The following is a 27,443-nucleotide window of genomic DNA, read 5'->3' on the forward strand; positions in this document are numbered from 1 at the left end:
CGACCCGACGGCACCTAATGAATCATCAATGTGTCACGAGAACACACTCACTGTGTGCACGGATTCACTTAGCGCTGAAAACCCGTTGGATTACTGAAATACTTGTGCCAGAAATGTTCAGGGACATTAATTCTGCAACTCCTCTCAGATACTGTACTGGGAAAGAGATCAGCCTCGCAGGCTTTAAAGTGTTGGGACCTCAAATGCCAGTCTCGACGTCGCCCCCCCCCCGCCCCTCTGTGCCTCCTAGACCTTCCCGTTTCAGTCCACGGTGTCCTGTGCCTTTAAGGCCGGTAGCTCTCTGATCATGCGCAAGAGCTGTATTACCAGGAAGCGGTTGTGCGGTGCCGAGGGGAGGAAGACTCCCGTGTGTCTACACGCACTCACGCCCAAACCGTCTTGTGGTACGGGAAGGGGGGCGGTGAGAAAAAGCAGCGCGAGAACGGCCGAATATCGGCGCGGAGCGGGGGGGCGCGACACTCTCTCTACCTCTCGACCACTCCGCTGCTGCCATGGCGACGACCACCAGTCAGGACTATTACTTGGCGCTTTGCGCGCGGCCCGTGCAGTTCGAAAAGGCGAGCCCCGTTAACTGCGTCTTCTTCGACGAGGCCAATAAGCAGGTAAGAGGCTCAGGCCGCGAAAAGGGGCGGAGTCCTAGCCCTGGTTCCACCCTCCGTCCGCGCGACCTGTCAGTCGCGGATTCATCCTTTTATCCTTCCCGGGACTGGACCACAGCGCTGCCGTGTCTTGTGGACAGTGGCCGCCTTCCGACTTTTCCAGAGCCTAAACCAACCTGGGACACGGTCTCCACGTTCATGTCTCATGAACCTCAAATTGTTTATCAGCAGCCAGTACTTACTATGATGCTATGTGTTAAAAATTGATGAGTTTTTTTTTTTAATCTGCAAAATTATATATTTAAATAAACATTTTTTTTCCTGAGAAAATTGTATGTGAGTGCTTTCACATGACATGGTTTTAATCATGTATTCCTCATGTACTGTTTTGCTGCCTTGAAATGGCTTCATGTGATTTTGGTCTCAAAGGACAACTGAGAATCTGATAGTTGAAATTTGTTTCTGAAGGGTTCTTTTTTTTAATTTTGCGTACTTTGTTCTGCACTTTGGCCTGTGTAAAACAGAATACTGTGTCCAGGAATGAGGAGCCTGTGGCCCTGGAGTCAGATGCACTCCTCAGGTTAATTTTACAGAGAGAAAGTTGCTTGTTCAGATTTTTGGCAAAAGCCATCTCCAGCAAGGAGTAGGGAGGAGGAGCAGAGAAAAAATAGTGGGTGACATTTTATAATTTCATCACCACTACTTCTGTCAATTTATCAGCATGTGGTCCCTAGGAGTTAGGTGTGAGGAACACTTTTTAATCTTGGTTTAAAAAGAAAAATTGTGTTACAGCCTGTTTATTCTGTTAATTAAATTACTTTGATATTTAAAACAGGGAATCTTATGGGAAACAAATTCTCTTGTTTTGGAGTAGAAGAACTTTTAAAGTAGGATACTAGCTTAAAGATGTTTCTTCAGATATTGATAGATGGGAGTCATTAAAGGTGAATGCTCTCAAAATGAATATTATTCCCAGATTAATATTCTGAGAGGAATTCCTATTCAAATATCTGGAAAATATTTTCAGAAAATAAATTCTTTGTTTAGAAAATTTTTATGGAAAGAATATTCGATTCCAAGAATATCTTTACAGAAAATGCAGTTACCATTTAATGAGGGTGAATTTGGTTTTCTGAATCTGGAGCTATATCATCAAGCTTACCTATTGTCAAGTATTAAATACTGGAAGCCAACAATTGGTGTTATTTTTCCAATTTGGACAACTTTGTAATATACATATATAGCACTTTTGGTTGGATGGACAGTATTAGGATCTAAATACAATAGAACTCTAGTATCTCTGGAAACAATTATGTCAGTTTTAAAGCTATGGAACGTAATGTCTAATAAAAAATGATTTGATCCTTTTCCCCATGCTAAATTGACTTTATGGGGAAACCCAACTTTAAAAATAGGGGAAAAGATGGTGATATGGAAAAATTGGATGGAATCAGAGATATTGACTTTGGACCAATTGATAGATAATGAAGATAAATTTTAACATATGCTGTGTTAAGAGATAAATTTCATCTATTATATGTAACTCAGTGGCAAGATTTACAGTTACAACATTTGTTAACAGCATTGTTTGGACCAGCAGCATTTTCAGCTTCTGAGATACCTGAGATATTAGAACAACTTGTTAAATTCTTTAAAAAATCTACTATTACTTTTTATAGATATTTGTTATCAATAAATCAATTTGATATGCAGATGTTAAAAGATAAGTGGAATAAATAATCAGAGGTTGCTATATTGCCTAGACAATGGAAGAGTGTCTTAACTTCTATAGCAATAGTGTCAATGGATCTTAAACTACATCTTATACAACAAAAAATAATATTTATAATTTATTGAACTCCATTATGTCTGTATAGAAAAGGATTGTCTAAGACAGCATTTTGTTAGAGATATAATGAGGACAATTCTTCTTTAAAACACATGTTTTACAATGTCCTATATTTACTAATTTTGGAAGAAAGTAGTGGACCATATAAATGGGACTGTGACAAAAGCTAAAATTTTCAGAGGATAATATTCTCTTGAATTATATACCTAGTACATGGAACTTGACAACTGGACAACGTAAACGGATTCTCTGGCCCTTACTATGGCTAAAAGACTGATATTGCAGCATTGGAAAGATAAATGTATGACCCCATTTACTCAATGAATTGAAGACCTGATTGCACTTGCCACTTATGAGCGGACCTATAGACGTAGACTTTGTATGGACAAGTATGATGAAATATGGGACTCATTTATATAAAATACAGTAGGTTAAAAAAAACATGATAGTCATATAAATGTATTAGAAATGTATACATACTTGAATAATATTTACATTAGATAAGTATATATAGAATTGTAACTGTTTATTGTTATAATGACATATCATACTATGTTTTTTTCCCTTTGTTGTACTTATTTCACTTTTTGTAAAGCACTTTTTGTTTTTTTTCTCTTTGACAATGTATGTATCTCCATCATTATTTTCACTGTGTTTTTCTGTTTCTCTTTTTTTTGTTATTAATTAAAAAGCAATAAAAATAAAAAAATACGATGCTAGCTTGAAACTGAAACCACATCTCTCTCTATTTAGGTTTTCGCTGTTCGATCTGGTGGAGCTACGGGGGTTGTAGTCAAAGGCTTGGAAGACCGCAATCCCATCTCATTTAGGTGATATAAATGTATTCTGAATGGTGTTTTCTTTTTTTGATAGCTAATTTCTATTGTTGCAAATTTTTGGAAATACAAATATATCATACTGTTCAAAGGATATTTCTTTTCTTTTCATTGTACGAAGTTGTCTTTCACTATGTATTAAATCAGTAAATAACAATGATTTTAAAATACACAAAACTCAAGAATGTAAATGTAATTTAGCATTAATCAAATATACAGACTTTTCTTAATATTGAAAACTATCTTTGTAGAAGATTCCAAGCATAAAGGAGGTCTGTTTGCCTACATCTATTGATCGCTCGATCAATATATTTATTTTTATAGAAGGCTTTGGATTTAACATTGTAACACTTCATAATGTGCAAATGTATTACTGAAGCATATGTCCTTTCTTCTCCTGCGCTAGTGAAGTTGTAAGATCAGTAGCATCTGTTTTCATTTGGATCATAACAGTTTATTATTTCATTGAAACTGGGACAGATGGTGGTTTGACCTCTAGCAAGAATAGTCAAGGGCTGAATCCCATGCATAATTCTTATATATTTCTATGACATTATCTTTTACTAAACTACTTTCTAAGCCAAAGTGCTCAAATATTGTAACTGTTGTATAAAGGAATTTGATCATAATTATGTTTCTGTGTAATCATAAGGATGGAAGGGTTTATTTAATTCTGAAACGTTATAACAGCAACGATTTTTAATATTTTTCCCCTTGTGAAATTCTCAACTTGAGTCAGCCTTGAAATATTAATTCAAAATAACATCAGATGGGCACTGAATACTTAGCCTCCTCAGACCATATGCACAAATGCATCCTTTAATTTTGTCCTAGATATGTTAGTGGCTATCATTCATTCATATAGAAGAGTGAGGTCACTACAGTTGTGGATACTGTTCAAATGGAGGTAGTATCATCCTCACTTCAGTCCACAATGTGGGATTATTCATTCCCCGCTTAGAGCCCATGGGAGTGCAGTGTAGACAAGCACAGAGAAACATAATCAGACAGCCTGGCACTTTGCAGTACAGTATACAGTGTAATATGTACCTCACCATGTTAATCGACATTTCTGCAACTCCATAATCATACTAATTTTGCCCACATATTCCATGAACTGTTATCTTGTTTTTTGGCCTTCTGGAATAACTAATATAACAATGCTATAACCACTAAACCTCACTTCCTTTGGAATAAGCATGGATATTAGGGATTGGCAATTTTTATTTATTTATTTTATATATCCAATTTGTTACAGCCCATCTCGTTGAAACGACTCTAGGCGGTTTACAAAACAGTTAAAATCAGTTAAAATTACAATATACAATTATAAATTGGCAATTCCCCCCTCTTTTAAAAAATTTATTGAACTTCAAAACTATTACAATTAACATTTAAAAAAAAAACCCTTCAGATAATTTAAGCTAATTTCCCCCAGCCCAAGCCAGCATGGCTGTTGTAGAAATTGTTATCCATACTGTATGAAATTGTTATCCAAGACATCTGGATATATATGCTGTAGAAATTGTTATCCAAGACATCTCCGTATCTAAAATACAAAAATGAATTCCTACTGTAATTCTGTTCGTAGAATGGAAGACAAAGGAGAAGTGAAGTGTATCAAGTTTTCTTTGGGAAATAAGATACTGGCTGTTCAGAGAACGTTGAAGAATGTGGTAAGAAATATCTTTCTTAAAATGGAAAGATGCAGGTTTTTAAAAAAGCACAATATACTACTTATTATTTATTTATTATTAAATAAATAATAAACATTGGATGAATGGTTGGGTTTTGTTTTTGTTTCCTTTCCACCCTTAATGACTATGTTTTATATTTGTTCATAATTTTATGTACAAATGCATATTATGTACAAATATGTATGTACATAATATTAAAAACTCTGAGATGTGATTGTTTGAAAAGGGTATGGAATTATATCAAATAATTTAATAGCTGATAATGTTAAGTAGAATTAGAAATAATTAGAAAAAGTAGATGAAATAAACATTTGTATAGGTAATTCCCCATCTGTAGCCAAGTAGTAATTGTAAAGTCATTTGGAGCCAATTCAAAAAGGAGTACAACATATTAGGAATGTGTGGAAGTACTTCTGACAGTGTCTCTAGTCCTTACCAGCTGATACCAGATTCAGTTTGTAGGCTCTCCTTTCCAGAGGGAGAAGAATACAAACTGCTGCAGATGAATTCAAGAACTGGTAGTGAGTTTTATGAAAACTATTTGAAGGGCTTTCAGTTTACCTCTTGTTCCAAGGTGTATTAAGTGTATTTTCTCATCTATTTTCATCATTGCCTTTTTGCTTATGTATACTTTCCACCTTTTAATTTCTATTCCATTTGTATTATAGTGCAAAGATAGTTGAGGAAAGTAAGATGGAAATATTCATGCAGAAAATATGTTTCTAGATGTCTTTATACTTATATATTTCTTTCAAGGAAATTAATGAAGTCTGACATTTTGCCGACTGGTGCATCAAAACTGATGGAAATCCCTGGGTTCGGTATGACTATCTCTGCAGGTTGAGCCTACAAATATTTTTTAATTGCTTCTGTTTTTTATGTCATTCCAGGACTTCCTGAACTTCATTCCAGACAGTCCACAATTAGAATACACTCAAGAATGCAAGGTACATGTAACAAAATACTGAACTAAAGCAATCCTTCAGCATATTGAAGCATTCATTAACCTAACAGTGAGATGCCTCAGAATGACATCTACAATCATCATCTTAGTATTCTGAAAACTTTAACTGTAAATCATAAAAATGCTTTAGGTGTTAGTTACCCTTCCTCCCAATCAGTGTGCTAGCCTGAAACAAAATGGCTATTAGCAAGCTTGGATTGATTGCTTAAGTTTTGCAAGCATAAATATGTATAGTGAAAAGGAAAGGAAAAGCTTGTCAAGTAGTTAGGGGAGTAATAATTAATACTGCTTAGCTGCAAGAATTAAAATCCTTCTGCCCATTGTTAATCAACTGCTAGGAAGTAAAAAAAAAGGTCAGGCATATATAATGCACTATTTCGATTTTAAATTTTTCAGCTAGTGGTGTCCCATATGCATTTCTAAGTGCTGCTCTAGTGAACAATAATCTTTGTAAATGCCTAGTCATCTCATGTGGGTTCAGAGCAAATAATTTATATTGTGAAGTGCAGTTTTTCTTTCCGCTTAGTGTTCTGTTCTGTAATGTTAATTCTGATTAAATTATTTGATACCAAATATTAAAAAACTAATGTACTCTATCAGTGAATGAATTTTGTCAAAATCATAACTTAGATTTGTTTAACAGCTAATAATATTTTCAGTGAACAAGAAATAAGGAACAATTCTCTACAGGAGAGGGGGAAGTCTTTTTTGTCCCTGTGAGCCTGCGGTATTGGGTGGGTGGCTTTTTCTAGCTTAGGCTCAGATGAACAGATACTGTTTATTCTTTTACACTGGCGTCATATGGGGCAGTCATTAGGAGGCTTGAAGCGTCATCATTATGCTGATGATGGCCCTCGTTTTCTCTGCGTTGTTCGAATTAGGGAAGACTATGGTAGGCCTGGATTGCCATCTCGCAAAGCAGTGGGCTGGATGAGGGTCAGTAACCTGAGGATGAATCTTAAAACAATAGTAAAAATGTAGATAGGCAGCTCCCTTGACTGGAAATTAGAAAGGAGAGTTGCTGCTCTGGACAATGTTCAATCTCTCTGAAGGAGCAGATATGCAACTGGGAACGCTCTTGATCAAAACAGGCATTCCATTTCCTCCTGGGCCGAATGACCCATGTGCTCATAACCTTAAGACTGGATAATTATAATATGCTTTTCTGGAGCTGCTTTGGGAGTTGACCTAGAAACTGCACCTAGTGCAAAAAGGTATAGCTAAGCCGTTAAAGAAGACAGTCTGTCCAAAATGCATTACACTTGTTCTAAAAGCGCTAATATGCTACAAAGCCATTCAAGCTGCTTGTGTTAGTATATAAAGACCTATACAGCTAGGGACCTGATGAATTGTGTTTTTATTTATGTATCCACTTGGACAAGATCTACAAATACTCTCTTGACAGTGCATTTGCCAGAGATTTGCTATATGGCAAGATGAGACAGGGCATTCCCAGTTTAGGTGCACTGCTTTTTAAATATTTAAAAGGAAAAGTGGAAATTAGTTTTATGAGGAAATATATAAACTGATTTTACTTTATATGAGAGCGTATATATAATTGCCTATTTCAATTAAATGTTGTTTATTATTAAAGACCAAGAATGCCAGTATTTTAGGATTCTGCTGGACGGGCTCTGCAGAGATAGTCTTCATAACAGATCAGGGAATTGAGTTTTACCAGGTGAGAAAAAATATAAATCTTTTTTTAAAAAAGTCTGCTAACTTGTTTTGTGATATTGAGTCATCTTAAAGGATTAAACGGTTTATAGTTCATTGTGGATGAGATATTACAATGTTTGTTTTGGTCTTGTGAAATCTAAGTTTAATTTCAATTAACTTCTCATATAAATACTTGGAATAGCCTCAATTTTTTGAAGAAAGATACTGTAGCCTGAAAATGAAGGTTTTTAGCTAAGTAATATTTTAGTAATTTTAGTATTTTAGTAATAAAAATGTCATTGATAATGTGAAAAATTGGACATGTAAGATATTTGCTGTATTACACAAAATATAGTATATTAAATAGCAGTCGTTAGTAAAATTGTGCAAATTTAGATTTGTTTCACCAAAGCAAAGAGGGGACTTGATTTGCCTCAAAGAAGCAGTTTGGATGTCCTCAAAGAACTTCTGAACAGTTCTTCAGGCTCCTCTCAATCTTTTCCCACAGTGCTGTGCCAGAAAGCTGCAGGATTCCTTGCAGCATGTATTGAAGTTGCCCAGCCTGGAAGATGTTCAGAGTGTGCCAAGGGGGTTTCATGGTGGCCATCTTTGCACATACTGCAGGATTGTCTGAAGTGTGCTACAGCCTCCTAGTCTGGAAGACCTTCAGCACACACTGAAGACATTCTAGCTGTTTGCACTTAGCATACATGGTGCGATTGCTTACAGTGCTGAGCAAAGCTGTGCAACCTGGAAGACCTGCAGAACATACTTAGGAGACTCCAGAGGGGCCACTTTGAGATGACGTTAGCCAGCCCTGAAGCACTTCAGTCGGTGGTGTGGGTGAAGGCTCCTCTCACCCTTTTCTTGCAGCTCAGACTCTGGGACAAGGTTAAGAGAGACTGCAGAACAGAGCTAGGCAAAGCAATGGGCAGCTTCACTTCACTCTTAGAAATGAGAGGGTCGTGTTGTTTCACGAAGCAACTTCAAGGTTGTGTTTTGTTTCAGTCTGCAGAAGTGAAACAGCCCTTTGAAGTTTGCACAGCCCTAGTTGTTAGGTGCCTTTGCCATACAGTTCATTTCAGATCACTAATTTAGTCATCTCTTTATTATTCCCTTCTTCTTCTTCTTTTTTTTTTACTTGTACATAGATACAATGTAATATACTATGGTTCTGACCTACAACTGAAAGAATCCCATAAAGGACATGATTAGTTAGATGGCTTAGAGGTCACTTAGAAATAATTGTTCTTGGCATCTTTTTCTAGTTGTATTATTTCTAAAAACAATGGTCTTAGCTAGAGTCATATAAGAACTTTAGAAGAGTAAAGTGCTAATTGCTTTAATTTGTCTGCAGTCAAGCAGGGAATCACCCACTGCAGCAATTTTCAAATCAGAAGTTTTTAAAAATAATTTGATTTTTCAGTTCTAAAATATGTAGCCGGTTTGAAAATATTTAGTATATTGGTTTGATTGTAAAACTTTATTTTGTATCTTTAGGTATTACCAGAGAAACGAACTTTAAAGCTTTTGAAGAGTCAGAATATTAATGTAAACTGGTTTATGTACTGTCCTGAGAGCTCTGTCATTCTTTTGTCAACTACAGTACTTGGAAATGTTCTCCAGCCATTCTATTTCAAGGTAAAATAATATTACTGCATTCATTGTAATTTCCATGGTTACTTTGCACAGTTGCCCAGAGGCTTTTTAAAGGTATTTATGTTTAATATATAAGAAATACATTTTAATTTGTTGTAGTCTTTTACATCTAAAATAAATATTTAAGTCAATTTACTAATTCCAATACTCAGCTGCACATTAATTTCACAAATTTTGCATTGGGAAGCAAAAATTATAGCATTTGATTTTTAGATGGATTAAAGTGTATGTAAACTAAAGCACTGGAAACAAAACAAAAAAAAGTAGGTGGATTTTTTTTTACCATATGTTTTGCTGGAATGTGTTATAGAATGGTAAGTAATATAATGAAATGTGAAAGAGTTATATAAAATGTAATGCAGTACTGAAGATATTTTTCACTTAGGCTGGAGCTATGGCAAAGCTGTCCAAATTCGAAATTGAATTACCTGCAGCACCAAAGTCTTCCAAGCTCAGCCTTTCTGAAAGAGATATTGCTATGACTACAATGTAAGTATATTATTGTGGACCTTTTTTTCCTTAAGATGCTTTATTTTCCTTTTCTGAGCAATAGATTGACTTCTTACTAAAGACAAACAGCATTTTCTTGATCAATAGGAATGGACTCCATTTGAAGTCACTTTTAAGTCAATTAACTTCTTTGAATAGTGAAGAAATGGGCAAATAAGCAAACAAAACTTTAAAATTCCCCCTTCAGCATCTAGTCAAAAGTGAAACTATTCTTTTAAAAACTGCTGCAAAAAATCATAGAAATTATTTGTGAAAATAGCTTGTAAGTTAACACAGAATAATCTCAATGTCACTTTGAAAAGATGAAGGATACCTATCTGTAGTTTATTCTGAAAAAATAAGCAAAAAAGCTTTTCGATTTTCTTATGAGTTATTTAACAGGCAAGAGAGCCATTTTGGTCTAGCAGTCAAGGTATTGGATGAGAAGTGGAAAATCCTGAATTTTAGTCCTGCTTTAAACATGGAAACCAGCTTCCATTTTGGGCCAGTCATTCTCTTTCAGCCCTAGGAAGAAGGCAAGGGCAAACCACTTCTGAAAATGTTGCCACAAAAACGGCATGTACTTCTGTAATCACCAGGAGTCAAGACTGACTCAAAGGCGCACACACGCAAGAGTGTACAAATATTTGATGTAATTTTGTTTATAAAATAGTATCCATTAGCTGCTGAGAGAGATTTCTTTCACCTTGGAACAGATTGGCTCAACTGATTATTATTTTTGAAGTTTCTTATTTAATGCCATGGATTTATGTCTCATTTTTTTTGTTGTTGATTGAATGGGAACTTTTAATCTCCCATTCAGGCACCAGTTCCTTTTTCTGGATCATGCTCAATAGTTGTAGTCTAAGAAAAGCTTTTCTCTTCAGTTGTCTATTTCCAAGGTACTTATAATTTATGTTTGATGCATTTCCATGTAAGAACTGTATGAAGGAGAGATGAAAAATTGAAGGAACTAAGGAAAAAATAAGATGGAATATATAAAAAAAACAGTGACGATGACCTATTTCAGCTTGGTAGATTTGCTGTGGGAATCTTGGGAAAGTAGTCTAAATATGCAGCCACTAAATCAACATTTATAATGAACGTCTCATATTTTCACTTAAGAATGTGAGAATGAAAGTTCATTGTACCTTTGTTGATTTAAAGAAAGTATATAGGGTAAGTAGGGTTGAATTATGGAAACTTTGCACTAGTATGGAGTTGAAGGTCTGTTTCTGAATGTGATAAAATAGAAGTAAAGTGTGTGTGAGAATGAATGTGGTGTGCTTACAAATGGTTCAACATAGCAATTTTTCTCGAAGTAGACACTTCCTGCTTCTTTTTACCCAGACTTCCATTTTTTTCTGGGGTTACAATATTTAATCTGGGGCTCTGGGGAAATGTAAAATCTTACTTGTTTCCAGCTTCTGTCCATCATCATTTGCCCCTTTTCCTATTTCCTTTTGTTTTAAGCAGCCAACTCCTTTCTTTCTCTAGCAGAGAGAGGACTTGGGGTAGCTCTCTGTGACTATATGAAAAAAGACATCTCTCTCTCACAGTGGTTTATTGGTGGTGTTTGAGCATCTGTGAATGTCTGAACCTATCAGGGGACACAATACATTCACAAGAAATGCCGTTAGTGTCTTAGGCTAACTATTTATTACTCCTTCTTTGCATTCTGCAAAAGTAGCTTGTCCTGAAAGAAAATAGCATGATGGGATTGTGTAGATGTATGGATGTGATGGATGTCAGGAAATCTTATATGTAGATTGATCTATCCTTTTAAAAATCTGCTTAGAAGTTATAAATTCATTCTTTTTCTTTAGATATGGGCAGCTTTATGTTCTTTACTTGAGACATCACTCAAGGACTTCAAACAGTACTGGAGCTGAGGTGGTTCTTTATCATTTGCCAAGGTAAAGTTCTCATTCTTTTTAGCTTTCATAGCAAAAATACTAAAAGGTGACTACTAAGGTTGCTGATTAACATTTTTTTCCTCCCCAATAAATGCTACCACAGGGAAGGCTCCTGTAAGAAATTGCATATATTGAAGTTATATAGGACTGGGAAGTTTGCACTGAACGTTGTTGATAATTTAGTGGTAGTTCATCATCAGGACACTGAGGTACTACTTTTTCTCTGCATTATATTTTTGGTAGCTCAAGACATCTATTTTATATTCCTTTGCATATTTTTGCTTAAAATACATTTGGAAGGTACTATGGTAGGAAAATTTATTTAATAAATGTATGGTTGAAGTCATATAAAAGCTGGGTTATTTGTGGGACCTCTTCTCCCCGGTTGTTTTCACCTGTCCCACTAGGTCCAACAGAAGGAGCATGCTCCGGGTCCCTTCAGTTAAAGTGTCATCTTATGAGACTTCAGAAACATGCCCTCTGGAATACCATACCCCTGAAGATCAGATTGGCCCCAACTCTGCTGGCCTTTTGTAAAGCATTGAAGACCTGGATGTGCTCTAGGGCCTGGGGATTGTGAGGTTAGATAGTCTGTTGAGAGGTTTCTTTCTGTTATCTTGTTGGGTTCATCCTTGGTTGAAGGATTGTTGTTTTTTTATTCCAGTAATACTGTTTTTTATAGTTTTAATGTGTTGTTAGCTGTCCAAAGTTGCATTAACGAGATGGGCAGTCATATAAATCAATTAAATAAATAATGCTGGTGTGATTAGAGAGATACTATCTTGGACTTTTAAGGTACAGTGTTAATATTCAGGTGTTCATAGAGAAGGACAGTATTATTGTAATAAATAAATAAAATAACACCATTGGATGTAACTCAAATATGGTTTATCTGAACAAATATTATGGCTGGCAGAAAGTTTTTCCCTCATATTTGCCCATATCTCTTCTAGAGGGTTAAAGATCTGAGAAATGTGCAGGAACAGATGGAACACACATTACACAAATAGAAGGATATTAGCATATTGATGAATGTATTCCATACATAATTATATTCAATTGGAATTCACTTGTAGGATAGGATCCTAATACTTACTGTGATGCCAAATAGATAAAAAAAACTTGTCATGGCTACACCCATCATTTTGTTGCTTACTGTATGCATGCAGTTTAGCTTGAATACATACCATAAAAATATTTTTGGTGTTTTTTAGACCTCTATTATATTTGACATCAAATTAAAGGGGGAATTTGATGGCACAGTTACACTGCACCAACTTGTACTTCCAGCTCGATCCATACAACCATATCAGATTCCTGTGGCAGGTACCGAATTGCATTTTTTACATTATCTTGAAAATACAAATACTGTATATATCTGTACTTTTGAAGATAGAATTGCTAGGTTTCTGATTAAATAAAATATATGTTCCAATATTCTTAGTATTTCATTTGACTATATTTCATGGTGTCACATGTTCATTGTATTTAATAAATATGAAACAAGGTAAACAGAAATGAGCAATATTTCATCTAATATATTGTTCTGCTCTTGGGAGGAAAAAGCCTGCAGTTATGGCCCATCATAGTTGTTCTCCTTATACTATGTCAGTCAGACAGCAGATGTCTACTACTGTTTTGACAGAAAAGTATCTGGTGCTACAACCAAGATGGACCTTGATCAGATGCTTCCTACTTCTAAGCAGCAATCTTTCTTCACACTCCTTGTTTGGGATGTTTTTTATACAGGCTATTTTTCTGAAATTGAAATAGCTTCAGCTAAATGTGAGACATACTTGTGAGGACTGGAATAGTAGATATGCAAACATCAGTACACAGAATGACTGTCTTAGAATGGACCATGTTCTTTCCTTTCTAAACTTTTAAGTTTAGAGCTTTGAAAAAAGTAAACGGAAAGGAATTTTGAATAGAGTTGTGCAGCAGTTTGGATTTGAAGACAAAAAGGCGCTTTGGAGTATGTATGCATAGCATCTGCTTGCAGCTCCTTCAGGCAAATATGATGTTTCATGGAACTGTGCTTCAGTTCAGGGGACAGCCATCCCAGGAAAAGACACAACTGCTTTAAGCAGACTGAAGGTTGCTACATTTTTTGAAAATTGGTGCTTTGATCGTTCTCCAAAGTACATCTTTACCTTCAAAGCACTGTATAGCCATAATTTGAAGTCTCTTGTCAATTTCCCACGTGGATATCTAAGCAGCAGGTAAACCTTAAATTTTCATGGAAGCTAGGTTGGCAACTGTTGGAAATGAAAGTGCCTGATAAGAATTTCTCCTGTACCATGTGGAAGTCTGTTCTCCGCTGAGTTCTAAGTTTTTCAGACTGAGGTCTGCCATTTGGGTCACAATATTCTCCAAAGGATAGGATATAGATGTTTTATCTTTAATATTATGAGCACTACTTCTGAATTCCATTCGGACAGCTAAGCTGGTAATGCTCAATTAATTAGGAAATGAACTATTTGCCTTCCTGACAATTATCAATCATCATTTCCTGGAAGAAGTGCTAGAATCCTAAAACAGAAGTACTTGCGTTAAGGGAAGATATGACATCTTGTAAAACAATCTGCATTTATTGAGTATAAAGTTTAATAAGCTTAAAATTATCTTGCACTGAATATAATTCAAAAGACGCAATGATTCATATTTTAAAAGAATTAAATGTTAAACCTTTGGAAGGTTAGCTTTCGGTGTGCCTTTGTTTGTTTTATATATGACAGTAAACTCTGGGCCTAAGGACTTTAGACTGAACATTCAGAGTATCCAGCTTGTTATAAAAGGAATTATTTCTGACAAACTTAACAAATAATTTCCTTTCTAATCCGTATAAATCACATCTTTTTCTTATTTGTAGGTCCAGCTTCTGTAACCAATCAGTTTCCAGTTCCCTGTAAACTCTGTATCCTTGAAATAAAAATCACAGATCCTATTTGATTCTGTGGCAAAAATGATTTTTTTAATATCTGAGAGGAGCACAAGTGAGTACATGTGGTAAACATGAAGCTTTTTATCTTTGAGAGAGGTAGAAATAAATAAATAATGCATAAATAATACACAGTGGAGTCCTGAATGAAGTGAGGAAACTCTCAATTAATGGTCCTCACTTTAGCAGACTCTAGCTGCAACAGACAAAATCTACTTCTGTGCATTGGACTGCCACTTAACATATTTTTAAATACATACAATACTGTACAGATTTATGTAATTCTGTTCAAATTTAACGGACATTTTGCTTTAATGGACACCCCTCCTCCCCATTAATCTATTAAATTGAGGGCTTATTGTATGTTGTTGTGCAGGCTATAAAATCATATATATCTTTGTTTTGAAATTTGTCTGCATTCAGTCTGATTTACCTTCAGAATGTATAGAGGAGTGATAAATAATTTTCTAAGTCCTTACTAGTCCTTTGAATTGGTCCCAGAAGCCTATTGGTAATGTATGTGTGTATAGAAAACATTGCAAATTACGTTTATGTGCAACTCTTCACTTTTGGTGTTCTTCTAAAAGGCTTTGGTACTAGTAGTTTCTTTCCAGCTAATGACTACTATGTGTTTGAGAAATTTGATGCTTAGTGAATTGTTGGTTTCTTACCTTTTGAAGAGCAGATCCTTAAACCATATCACACTGTTTCTTGAAATACTAATGATCTTTGGCACAAAAGAGTTTGGCATATAATTTGCTGAGGGACATCATGTGTTTAAAGAACAAATATCCTTGTCTTCCTTGGATGCATGAAACAAGTTGTGTGCCTCTTTGAGCTGTTACTCAGAGTGGCTCCATAAACAATCAAAACATTTACTGAGGCAAAACCCACTGGATGTTGGTAAGAGTTTTGCTTAACATTTAGATTCATCATCCTGGATTGTCTTTCAGCCTGATATTATCATCAGTGCAAGTGAAGGTATGAAACTGTCAAAATTCTTTTTTTATCAGTGTATTGTAATGTTTGTAATATGAAGTATTAAATATGTTGCTTGTTTTGAATATATTAATTAGATACCTAATGTTAAATAACCTGGTATCTTCCAGACTGTTAGCTTCAACAATCCCTTTCTTTGCTATTGGTCATGCCAAATAGGGCTGCTAGGAGTTGAAATCCAAAGTATCTGGAGGATACTAGGTTGCTTAGTATCAGAATGTGGTAAAGAAGGAATTCTGGTAAAATACTTTTTTACCTCTGAAACTCAGCTTAATTTGTTAAATCTCACTCTCTTGAAGCTTATTGTAGTAAGTTGGATCAATTTTTGGAGGAATGTACTCTTTTTTTTTTTTTTTGCTTTGTTTTGTTTTTAATGTAGGTTATCTCTGGAATCTGCAAATGAAACTTGAACCTACAGTAAATCTCTTGCCAGACAAGGGAAAGCTAATGGACTTCCTTCTGCAAAGAAAAGACTGCAAGATGGTTATTCTTTCTGTGTGTTCTCAAAGTAAGCTTCTGCTTCCAATTTGCGGAAGCTACTATGAAGCAAACATTTCTGTGATTAAATTTTTTAAATAGACCTCTGACATAGCATAATGTTTCTCTACAAAGTATAGTGTTCTATTAGTATAATATTTGCTAAGATTATTTTATGGCATGTGAAATAAACAGTTGCAGTTACTGTATTGTGGATCTACAATATTATTATGGCATCAAGTTTGAATGCTGCTATTACTACATTCTGTGACATTCCTTTATTTTAGATGTCTTTTCTATGTTCCGTTGCAGTGTTAAATGAACCAGAGAGAGGCTCATTGAGTGTAATTGCCACTGTATTTGACAAACTCAATCACGAATACAAGAGATACTTAGAAGCAGAGCAGGCTTATACTATGGCAAGTTGTAAACACTTTATCTTATACATGCTCTTTGATTAGCAAGAATTCCTTTATAATAAGTATGATATTGATCTAGTTTTTTATTCAATGGTTTCTAACTTTTACTTTTAAGAAGATCACTATATTATTACCAATTTGAAAGCTTCTGTGGATATCCACATAGGCAAGCGTTTTTAAACATATTTTTTCTTGAATGTGGCAGGTACAAGCTACTGATCTATTATTAGATTCTCATCCTCTAAATGGTGGCTCATTCTGTCATCACTCAAAAGTGTCACTGTTTAAAGTGAGAGAACGCTGTATTACACAAGGATAATTGCAAAGCAAATTCTCTTGCATCATAACAAATAGAATATTTAAATTCCCCTCTGCCTGCAGTATTTTCACGGACCACTGGTTGGAAACCCCTGCTGGAATTAATTACACGACACTTTGTTGGGCATGTAATATACATTGCTATTCTATTATAGTTCAGCTGCAGTGACTAAAAGCATTAACTATTTGATATTAAGCCTAATTACCCCAAATTACATTCCATTTTTAATAATAATGTAATGAAAATCTTTGAAGTACCTGTATATATTTTTGGTCACAATTCTTAGTTAATCTAGACTGGTTTAACAAGTTTCTAAACTCTAGATATAAAATTAGTTTTAAACCTACTATTTAGTGACCATTTCAATTAAAGTACATGCTTTAATAACATGTTAATTTTATTTAACTTTGGTCCTTTGCAGGCATTAGAAACAGGACAGAGCCGAGGCAATCCACCACCAAAGCGACCAGTCCGTACACAGGCAGTTATTGATCAGTCAGACATGTATACTCATGTTTTATCAGTCTTTACTGAAAAAAAGGTTGGTTAACTCATAGGCGAATTCTGCTTTAATTACTTCACTGTTCATATTACCACAGTTGAGTAATTAAAAGTTTTATAATAAGCTAGCTAATTTGCTAAAGCAAATTTGTTGAAGTCTGAATAGCATCAAATCATTATTTAAATATAACTCAAATCCAAATTCTGTAATTTCTTATTTTCTGATAAGGAGGCCGCTCACAAGTTCACTATTGCTGTTGTAATGGAGTATATTCGCTCACTCAACCAATTCCAGATAGCTGTTCAGGTAAGTACTTGAAAGTGTCATAATTTGAAATAGCTTTTGCTGTGGATCTTTTATCCTTTCAGCTATCCAGTATACGTTCAATGTTATTTGAAATCTTGAAACCTCTCCAGAAGGCAGCTGTACACAGACCACTGCATGAGGGAGAAACCTCTGCATGAATAGAGGTGAATACCAACCTAAATACTAAAAGGCTACATCAGGCCACTGCTGCCATCTGAGGTTTACCTGTTAGTGTCAAACTCAGGAGAATTCCCTCATTTGGTGCTGCAAAGGAGAGTGCAATCTGTTGTAAAATCAGATGTATTCTACCATCCTTATTAGATTTAGCTAATCATAATGTATCCAAATTACCTGGATTAAGCTCATTCACTCCCAACCATCTCCAGACAACGGTTCGAGAATTCTGTAACCTCTATGGAAACAGAAATCCACCTTCATATTCCCTTCATATTGATAATAGGCTGGCTCAAACCTCTGAAAAACTAACCTATTTCATGTACATGTTGAAGTGCATGTGGGATGAGATGGAACAGAATCTGCCAACCCATTTGCATTACTCACCCAGGAAGAACTGGAAAAACTTTAATTCTGTAGTTCCTAAGGCCAACAAATAATTCAGAAGGATATGGTCTGACAATATTGAAAACCACTAAGTGGTCTAGGCATGAACCAAGAGGATTGTACTTTCTAATTCATTCCCGGGGGAACATTCATTTTTTAAGGTGGCCAAGGTTGTCCTCTTTCCAAAACCAAGCCTAAAACTGGATTGGAATGAATCCAAACAATTGGCATCATTTAGGTATATATGGGGATATACTGGAGAATGGAATCAGCCTTCATGCAGGAACAATTTCTGAACTATTCAAATTCAGGGAATGAAAATAACTTTAAATTGGTTTTCAGCTTTGAGTTCTAATGCATATAGGTTTTGGACCCAAACAATACTTGATAATGATTAAATTAAAAGTTCCCACTTTTGCATAAGATGACACACTACCTAATCCCTTGCCACCATTTCCTCACGCACGTGCAATTCTGCAAGCATAAGCAATGCTTACCTAATTGTACAGGTAGAGAGTGGTTATATCAAACTTCTAAGTTGCTTTAATGCTAATATGTAATGGAAGTTAAGCGATTTAACATTTTGGCACGTATTTATTAAGCTAGTTTCAATTGTCGAAACTGCCCATTTCAGACTTGAAAAGTTTTGGATGCCATGTTACTGCTTGTAAAAGTATAATACATGTGCAGACGCATTTCTGTAAAAAGACTAATGCCTTTTGGATCTACTTCACTCAAATATTTTAGATTTTCTTAAAATGTTCTGCAAGGTTTTGGTACTCTTTCGACTGTATTTGTTTTCCTTAGAAATAAATTGAAGTGTAGCTAAATATTTATAAATTTGCCTAATTATGAGTAGTTTCAGTATGGAAATTTCCCTGTTTTCTTGTCTCCTTAGCATTTTCTATATGAATTGGTAATCAAAACCCTTGTTCAGCACAATTTATTCTATATGCTTCATCAGTTCCTACAGTACCATGTTCTCAGTGATTCAAAGCCTTTGGTGAGTAAGCTTACATATGCTCTTTTTTTTGCGTCCACTCCTGCTTGTATCTCTCCAGAAATCTCACCAATGTGTAGGATTATCCTGTTTGGCCTCAGATGATGTGGTTGCATCATAGAGAGGTAGAAAAACAATAACTTGGACAAATCATCTGCTACTGTAACCTAATGTGCTTCATTGCTGAGCAAGAATGATTCACTACGCTGCTTTTTAGTTTAAGAGCACATTGTGAAATACTAGATACTGATTTATTTCTTACTTTAGGCTTGCTTATTGTTGTCTCTCGAGAGTATTTACCCACCAGCACATCAGCTCTCTCTGGATATGTTAAAGGTAGGTATACAAAGTGTAACGTGCTGTTTTCGTCCTCTGGTTCTGGGTAGTGATGGGAAGGCAGTTCTGAGTAGAGCTGAAAGTCTAACTGCCCAATTGAATGTAGTCCAAAAAACTTTGTAAGGGAGATTTTGGGCTTGCCCCTGGGCACCCCCGCTGCCTATTTAAGGATGGAGGTAGGGCTCCCTTCCATCACCATTAGAATACATCTTGCATTGTTGGGGTACTATAAGAAACTAGAAAGCCTTCAAGAATCCCATCTTGCCAGACTTTGTTTTCTCCATTACAGAATTGGGAATCAGTGGACCAAACTTTTGTCACCCACCTTACAAATGTATTCCCTAGCACTTTTGGGAGAACTTAGCTCTTGAAACAAAGAAAATACTAGAGATGGGCTTTTTTGAAAGGGATGCCAGTAAAAATACCACTGCACTACAATCATCCAAATTTTCATCTTGGTACCATCATTATTAGAAAAACATAGAAGCTTCTCCCAGTACCTGGTTAATGTAGCCAGTGCTTTGCTGAGGCCATGCCCTCTGCATATCTCGAAGGGAAATTTTGTAAGCTCCCTATCAAACAATGTCTCTGTCCTTGTGGTGTTGATCAAGTCATATCCATTATGTCCTCCACTGCCCTATGTACAATGAGATCAGGGCCAAAGTATTGATAGTAGGTGAACTCAAGGTCTTAGACCTCAAAAAATTGAATTATCTTCTTCCAGATATGTTCCCAACTGTCAGCAACCAAGTTGCTATTTTTCCTCTGCTGTCATTTAAACTTAGAAAGAAATACTTAAGTTCTTAGTTGTAGCTTTGGCTTTACTTTGGTGTAACCTTTTTACATCCATTGTTCTTTTTATTACTTCATTTTACGGTATTACTATTTTACTGTTATTTTATTAAATTTTATGGCACACTATAGATTATGACCTGTGGTTACAACAATAAACTTACTTACTAATAGCTGTAGTAAATAAAGTAAGGCAGCTCATGGGAAAGAAGTCATAGGTATGTTCAGCAGCCATTTACTGTGATCATTTGTGCTTTCAGAGACTTTGTACAGCAAATGATGAAATAGTAGAAGTTTTGTTGTCTAAACATCAAGTACTAGCTGCCTTGAGATTTATCAGGGGCATTGGTGGACATGACAGCATTTCTGCTCGTAAATTCCTTGATGCAGCAAAGCAAACTGAAGATGAGATGCTCTTCTATACCATATTCAGGTTTTTTGAGCAAAGAAATCAGCGAATACGTGGAAACCCTAGCTTCACTCCAGGTAAACAGCAATTTGGCAGGCATGTCAAGAAAGTCGTTTTTTTTTTTTTTTTAACAATACTCAAAGTTCAGGGCTAATAATCCTACCTATTAGGCTATTTCCAATGTAGAGCTCCATATTTTTAATTGGTGCGACAAGGTTTCAATAACTCCCTAATCTCTCATCAGCGGAGAGAGAAAATAGTTTTTTAAACAATTGTACATTCCTGCAAGTTAAAGATAAAAAAACCACCCCAGCATAGATTAGTAAATCTTACCAAATTGGTATAGGTTTTTGGTAAGTAGTTCATATAGTCAGGAGGGGGCTGACCTGGCATGTATTACCAAGACCTGGCTGGGCCCCGAGGGGGGGGGTGCCCCTCTCGGAAATGTGCCCGGCTGGGTTCATGGTGTGGCACCAGCCGAGATGCCAGGGCAGGGGAGGAGGGGTGGCTATTGTGATCCAGGAATCTCTAGTGGCCTTCAGGGGCATTGCTCCACAAGTTTCTGGCTGTGAGACACTGTTCATTAGGTTGGGTTCCCGTGAACAGTTGGGAATTCTGCTATTGTACCAGCCTCCCTGCTGCATGGCAGCCTCCCTGCCTGGGGTGCTGGAGGCCATTGCGGGCTGGCGGTGGAGTTCCCCAGGCTTATGGTTCTGGGTGACTTCAACCTGCCATCCCTGGGGTGGTCCTCGGATGCAGCTCGGGAGTTCATGGCTACCATGGCAGCCATGGGCCTCTCGCAAATGGTGCGGGATCCAACCTGAGACAGTGGCCACATGCCAGATTTGGTTTTCTTGTTGGAGCAATGACAAAGTGATCTGAGGGGAGATTTACAGCTTTCCCCGCTGTCATGGTCAGATCACGTCCTGATGACCCTGAATTTCTCCTATGCCACCCCCCTCCGCAGGGAGGCAGGACCCATGCAATTGGTCCACCCCTGGCGCCTGATGGACCCCTCAGGGTTTCAGAGGGAGCAGGGGGATATTCCCATGGACCTGCTGCACGGTCCAGCGGAGGCCTTGGCTGCTGCTTGGAATAGGAAGGCGGCTGGGGCCTTGGACAGAATCGCGCCTATGTGACCTCTTTTGCCACATCAGCCCCGACAGTCCCCGTGGTTTACGGAGGAGTTGAGGGTGCTGAAAAGGGTTAAGAGATGTCTAGAGCGCCGCTGGAGGAAAACAAAGACTGAATCCGACTGAACACAGGTTAGAGCTGCTGTTAAGGCCTACATTGTGGCAATAAGGGTGGCGAAGCGCCTGTACTTCTCTGCCCTTATCGTGTCTGCAGAATGCTGCCCGGCGGCCCTGTTTAGGATCACTAGATCCCTCCTTGGCAAGGGGGATGTGAGGGTTCATTTGCAGGGCCGTGCGGAGGAATTTTCAGAGCATCTGCAGGACAAAGTCGCTTGGATTCATTCCAAGTTAGACTCTGAGTGTGGGGCAGGGTCTGGGGAGATACCTGGGGACCGTTCTTACCCAGTTATCTGGGAACAGTTTGATCCTGTTGTTCCTGAGGAAGTGGACAGGGTCCTAGGGACTGTAAAGGCCACTATTTGCCATCTTGACCCATGCCTCTCCTGGCTGGTGAAAGCAGCTCAGGAGGTGACGTGGTTGGATCCAGGCGATGGTTACTACATCCTTGCAGGAGGGAGTGTTTCCGGCCGCCTTCAAGGAGGCGTTGATGCACCCCCTCCTCGGATCCTACCATACTGGACAATTTTCTTCCAGGGTCCCACCTCCCCTTTTTGGGGAAGGTGGTTGAGAAAGTGGTGGCTTCACAGCTCCAAAGGGTTCTGGAGGAAATGGATTATCTGGACCCTTTTCAGTCAGGTTTCAGGCCCGGTTATGGGACAGAAACGGCATTGGTCGTGCTTATGATCTCTGGCGGGAGCAGGATGGTGGAAGTGCGACCATCCTTGCTCTCCTTGATCTCTCAGCGGCTTTCGATACCGTCGACCACGGTATCCTGTTGGGATGGCTCAGGGAGTTGGGGGTGGGTGGCAGAGTCTTGTGCTGGTTCACCTTTCTTCAGGGCCGATCCCAATCGGTCTTGATAGGGGGCGAGAGGTCCCATCCTCGGCCCCTCCTTTGTGGGGTGCCGCAGGGTTCAGTTCTCTCTCCGCTCCTTTTCAACATCTACATGAAACCGCTGGGTGAGATCATCCGCCACCATGGGATGAGGTATCATCAGTATGCTGATGATACACAATTATACATCACCATCCCAGGTGAAGTAAGTGATGCCGTGACTACCCTTTCTCGGTGTCTGGAGGCTGTAAGGGTCTGGATGGGGAACAACAGGCTTCGGCTGAACCCTGGTAAGACGGAGTGGCTGTGGGCTAATGGCTCCCCTGCATCTGGGACTTTGTCATCTTTGGTGCTCGATGGGGTGGCACTACCCCCCGACAGATCCAGTGCGTAATCTGGGGGTCCTCCTAGACTCACGGCTCCTGCTTGAAGAGCAGGTGGCAGCCATGGCTGGGAGGCCCTTTGCACAGCTTCGGGTTGTGCATCAGTTATGCCCTTTCCTGGATCGGGATGCCCTTTGAACAGTCACTCATGCCCTATCTCCCAGATAGACTACTGCAATGCGCTCTACATGGGGGTACCCTTGAAGACTATCCGGAAACTACAGCTGGTCCAGAATGCGGCTGCGCAGGCTATTTTTGGAGCCCCAAGAAGGGCCCACGTAACACCGTTGCTCCGTGAGCTGCATTGGGTACCAGTTTGTTTCCGGGTCCAATTCAAGGTGTTGGTTATCATCTTTAAAGCCCTACATGGCATGGGACCAGGTTACCTAAGGGACCGCCTCTCCCCTATGTCTTCAACCCGTCCCACCTGATCACACAGAGGGCATGCTTCAGACCCCCTCAGTAAAAGAATTCCATCTAGCGGGGTCCAGAAGGTGGGTCTTCTCTGCGGTAGCCCCCGCTCTTTGGAACATTCTGCCCCCGGAGGTGCGATTGGCCCCCTCACTCCTGGCCTTCCGAAGGGCCTTGGAGACCTGGTTCTGCCACTTGGCCTGGGGTAGGGAGGGAATACCAAGCAGGGGGATGGCTAGCCCCATAGTGGCCAGCTCTCCGCAGTATGATTTGCCATCTGCTTGTATCTTCCTTTCTTTAGTATTGTTTTAAATTTTGGATGTTTTATGTGTTTTAGATGTATTTATAGTTTTAATGTTTTTTGTAAGTCGCCCAGAGTCCCCTATTGTGGGGGAGATGGGCGGCGGAGAAATCCAATTAAATAAATAAATAAATAAATTAATTAATTAAAAAAACACACAAACAAACAAACAGTATAAACTTTCAGAGGCCTGCTGGACCATGAAGTTTATAACTCCTGCTCAACATTGATCAAAGGATGTATTAGATAATGGGCTTTTGTTTTTAAACAAGTGTAAAAAGAAACCAGGTCCCTTCCAGTGAAGGAAAATAAAATAAAACATAGGCCACTACTACTGCTTTTTCCTTAAATGAAATTTAATTTCTGAAGGCACTGTAGCTACATTTTGTATATTGAGGACAGTTGTGATAAATGGATTCTTCTAAAACTTGGGAGAAAGGATAACAGTTACTAAAACAGCTGGAACATCTGTAATGCAATATCAAAGTCTAAAAAAATATGCATGATCCATATTGAAAAATTAGTGTTAAACTATTTGAATGTTGTGGCTGGTGGGGGTCTTCCAGGCTGTGTGGCCGTGTTCTGGAAGTTTTGTTTCCTAACGTTTCGCCAGCACCTGTGACCGGCATCTTCAGAGTGCAGGAGCACAGACAGGAGCAGTTCTCTCTGTGCCCAGGGTGATGTGACCCTTTTGTGGATATTTATAGAGATCTGAGGGGGGGGAAAGGGGGGGATTGGGGGTGTGTGTGGGCGGGTTGGGTTACTGAGTGGCTGCTTGTTTTGGTGTTGCAATTTGTGTGCATCTTCCTGGGGATTAGGCAGGGTTTTTTCTTCTATTGAGTTGTTGACAAGTGGCTGCTGGGGGTGATTAATATGTTCATTGTGTGAACTGCTCACACGTCCTGGTGGTTGAGCTGAGTTCGTTGACCTTTTGCAGGCTGTATTTTTCAGGATTGGTAGCCAGGTTTTGTTGATTTTTAGACTCTCCTCTTTTTTATTGAAGCTGTGCTGGTGTTTGTGAATCTCAATGGCTTCCCGATATAGCCTGGTATAGTGGCTGTTGGTGTTACCCAGTATCTCTGTGTTTTCAAATAGGATTTTGTGTCCAGTGTGCTTGAGAGCATGTTCAGCTACTGCAGATTTTTCTGGTTGCTGTAGTCTGCAGTGTCTTTCATGTTCTTTTATCCTGGTATGGATGCTGCGTTTTGTGGTCCCGATGTATACTTGCCCGCAACTGCATGGTATGCGGTATACTCCTGCGGCGGTGAGGGGATCCCTTTTGTCTTTTGCTGATTTTAGCACTTGTACTTTTCTGGTGGGTCTGAAGATTGTTTGGAAATTGTGTTTTTCCATCAGTTTTCCCATGCGGTCTGTGACCCCTTTGATGTAGGGCAGAAATACTTTGTTGGTGGGTGGCTGTTTTTCTTCTTCAGTCACATGTTGTTTTCTTGGTTTGATGGCTCTTTTTATTTCATTCTTGGAGTAGCCAGAAAAGTACAAGAAGTGCTAAAATCAGCAAAAGACAAAAGGGATCCCCTCACCGCCGCAGGAGTATACCGCATACCATGCAGTTGCGGGCAAGTATACATCGGGACCACAAAACGCAGCATCCATACCAGGATAAAAGAACACGAAAGACACTGCAGACTACAGCAACCAGAAAAATCTGCAGTAGCTGAACATGTTCTCAAGCACACTGGACACAAAATCCTATTTGAAAACACAGAGATACTGGACAACACCAACAGCCACTATACCAGGCTATACCGGGAAGCCATTGAGATTCACAAACACCAGCAGAGTTTCAATAAAAAAGAGGAGAGTCTAAAAATCAACAAAACCTGGCTACCAATCCTGAAAAATACAGCCTGCAAAAGGTCAACGAACTCAGCTCAACCACCAGGACATGTGAACAGTTCACACAATGAATTTGCTAATCACCCCCAGCAGCCCCTCGTTAACAATTCAATAGAAGAAAAAACCCTGCCTAATCCCCAGGAAGATGCACACAAATTGCAACACCAAAACAAGCAGCCACTCAGTAACCCAACCCCCCCCACACATCCCCAATCCCCCCCCTTTCCCCCTCAGATCTCTATAAATACCCACAAAAGGGTCACATCACCCTGGGCACAGAGAGAACTGCTCCTGTCTTTGCTCCTGCACTCTGAAGATCCCGGTCACAGGTGCTGGCGAAACGTTAGGAAACAAAACTTCCAGAGCACGGCCACACAGCCCGGAAGACCCACACCAGCCATCGTATGCCAGCCGTGAAAGCCTTCGACAATATTTGAATGTTGACTTCAATATAGCTATGTGGTATGGAATTATACTCTAGTTTAACAATAGGGGCAATAGGTCAGTTGGAGGCAGTCTGCTACTACATTGTAAGAGCTGTAAGTCTGTTGGTCTTAAAAGTACCACTTTAGAACTTACCTTCCTTAGACTGAGTAGTGCTTTGCCATTCTCATTAACTACCACCCAGTAATGAATTTGACAGGATTCAGTAGAACCTCACCTCCCTGTAATCAAAACCCTTGTCTTTGCTCCTTTGATGTTTTCTGTAGGAAAAAATATCTCCAAACTCCATTTTCAAATCAGCAAATGACTTATTAATGCTCTCTCATGCATGCAGTTCCACTCTACCAGAGACCTTTGTGCATTTCTCAACAACAGCTTTAGCTATCAACAGTATTCAAAAGCAAGATAAATACTTGATGAGAGCAGCTCCTGTACTAAGTGAAATAGTACAGTCTTTAACATTGTGGCTTAGCCAATAGTTGTGAAGTCAAATTCTAATTGCTAAAGTTAGTTATATATAAAAAAAGATTGTATTTAATGCTGTGGAAAAGTAAGTGCCTAAAGGATAATTTGCAACTTTCTTTTTCTCAGTGTTCTTGATTATGCATAAAATCCACTTTTCCTAGTATTAACATACAGAACTCATAGCATATGCTATGTATACAAAATACGCTAAATTACCTTAAATTAAACCCTTAAAATGCATCTAGTTTACCCATCTGATTTCTGTTTTTAATACAATTGCTTTATGTTCCAGCTGCCCTGTTTCAAAATTTGAGACATACATAGTAAAGAGAGGGAAGCAGAGGCAGCTCCTGAAGTTGAAATTTTTAAAAAGAAAAAGTATTGAGAATACATAAACTCAAATGTAATTCCTTAAGACTTTAAAAATAATACTAATTACATTTTCTGTTCTTTTCTTCTAGGAGAACACTGTGAAGAGCATGTCACATTTTTTAAGCAGGTTTTTGGAGACCAAGCATTAATGAAGCCTACCACTTTCTGACATAGTAAAGCTGTTTCAGTACAAGGATGTATAAAGTTAATTTATTGCATTTATGTACTTTTACTTTTGACCTACAAAAGATCTATTTTATAATAAAGTATATATACAGACCCTTTGGCAAATATTAAAAATATTACAACATTTTGACGGATGGCTTATTTTTCTTCTAAAAATAGAGCCAAAAGTTGCATTGACTTGCATTAA

The 27,443-nt window shown here is 38.1% G+C and overlaps 1 protein-coding gene across 1 annotated transcript; it reads left to right on the forward strand.

Annotated features, from left to right (window-relative positions):
* The first annotated feature begins 308 nt into the window (after nt 1-308).
* On the forward strand, nt 309-27,294 carry RMC1 (regulator of MON1-CCZ1). Its single transcript, XM_007435308.4, has 20 exons — nt 309-623; nt 3,223-3,299; nt 4,897-4,981; nt 5,893-5,949; nt 7,561-7,647; nt 9,126-9,266; nt 9,670-9,773; nt 11,600-11,689; nt 11,793-11,898; nt 12,904-13,015; nt 14,562-14,606; nt 15,558-15,611; nt 16,009-16,137; nt 16,419-16,525; nt 17,266-17,385; nt 17,575-17,652; nt 19,112-19,216; nt 19,481-19,549; nt 20,602-20,827; nt 27,160-27,294. Exons 1-20 carry the CDS (start codon nt 513-515, stop codon nt 27,237-27,239), a joined length of 1,983 nt encoding a protein of 660 aa, XP_007435370.1. The 5' UTR covers nt 309-512; the 3' UTR covers nt 27,240-27,294.
* Nucleotides 27,295-27,443: the final 149 nt, after the last annotated feature.

The sequence above is a fragment of the Python bivittatus genome, unplaced genomic scaffold, assembly GCF_059951505.1.
Source record: "Python bivittatus isolate LINGU-HERP-01145 unplaced genomic scaffold, Pbiv_v1 ctg000840_np1212, whole genome shotgun sequence".
In the NCBI taxonomy this organism is placed as follows: domain Eukaryota; kingdom Metazoa; phylum Chordata; class Lepidosauria; order Squamata; family Pythonidae; genus Python; species Python bivittatus.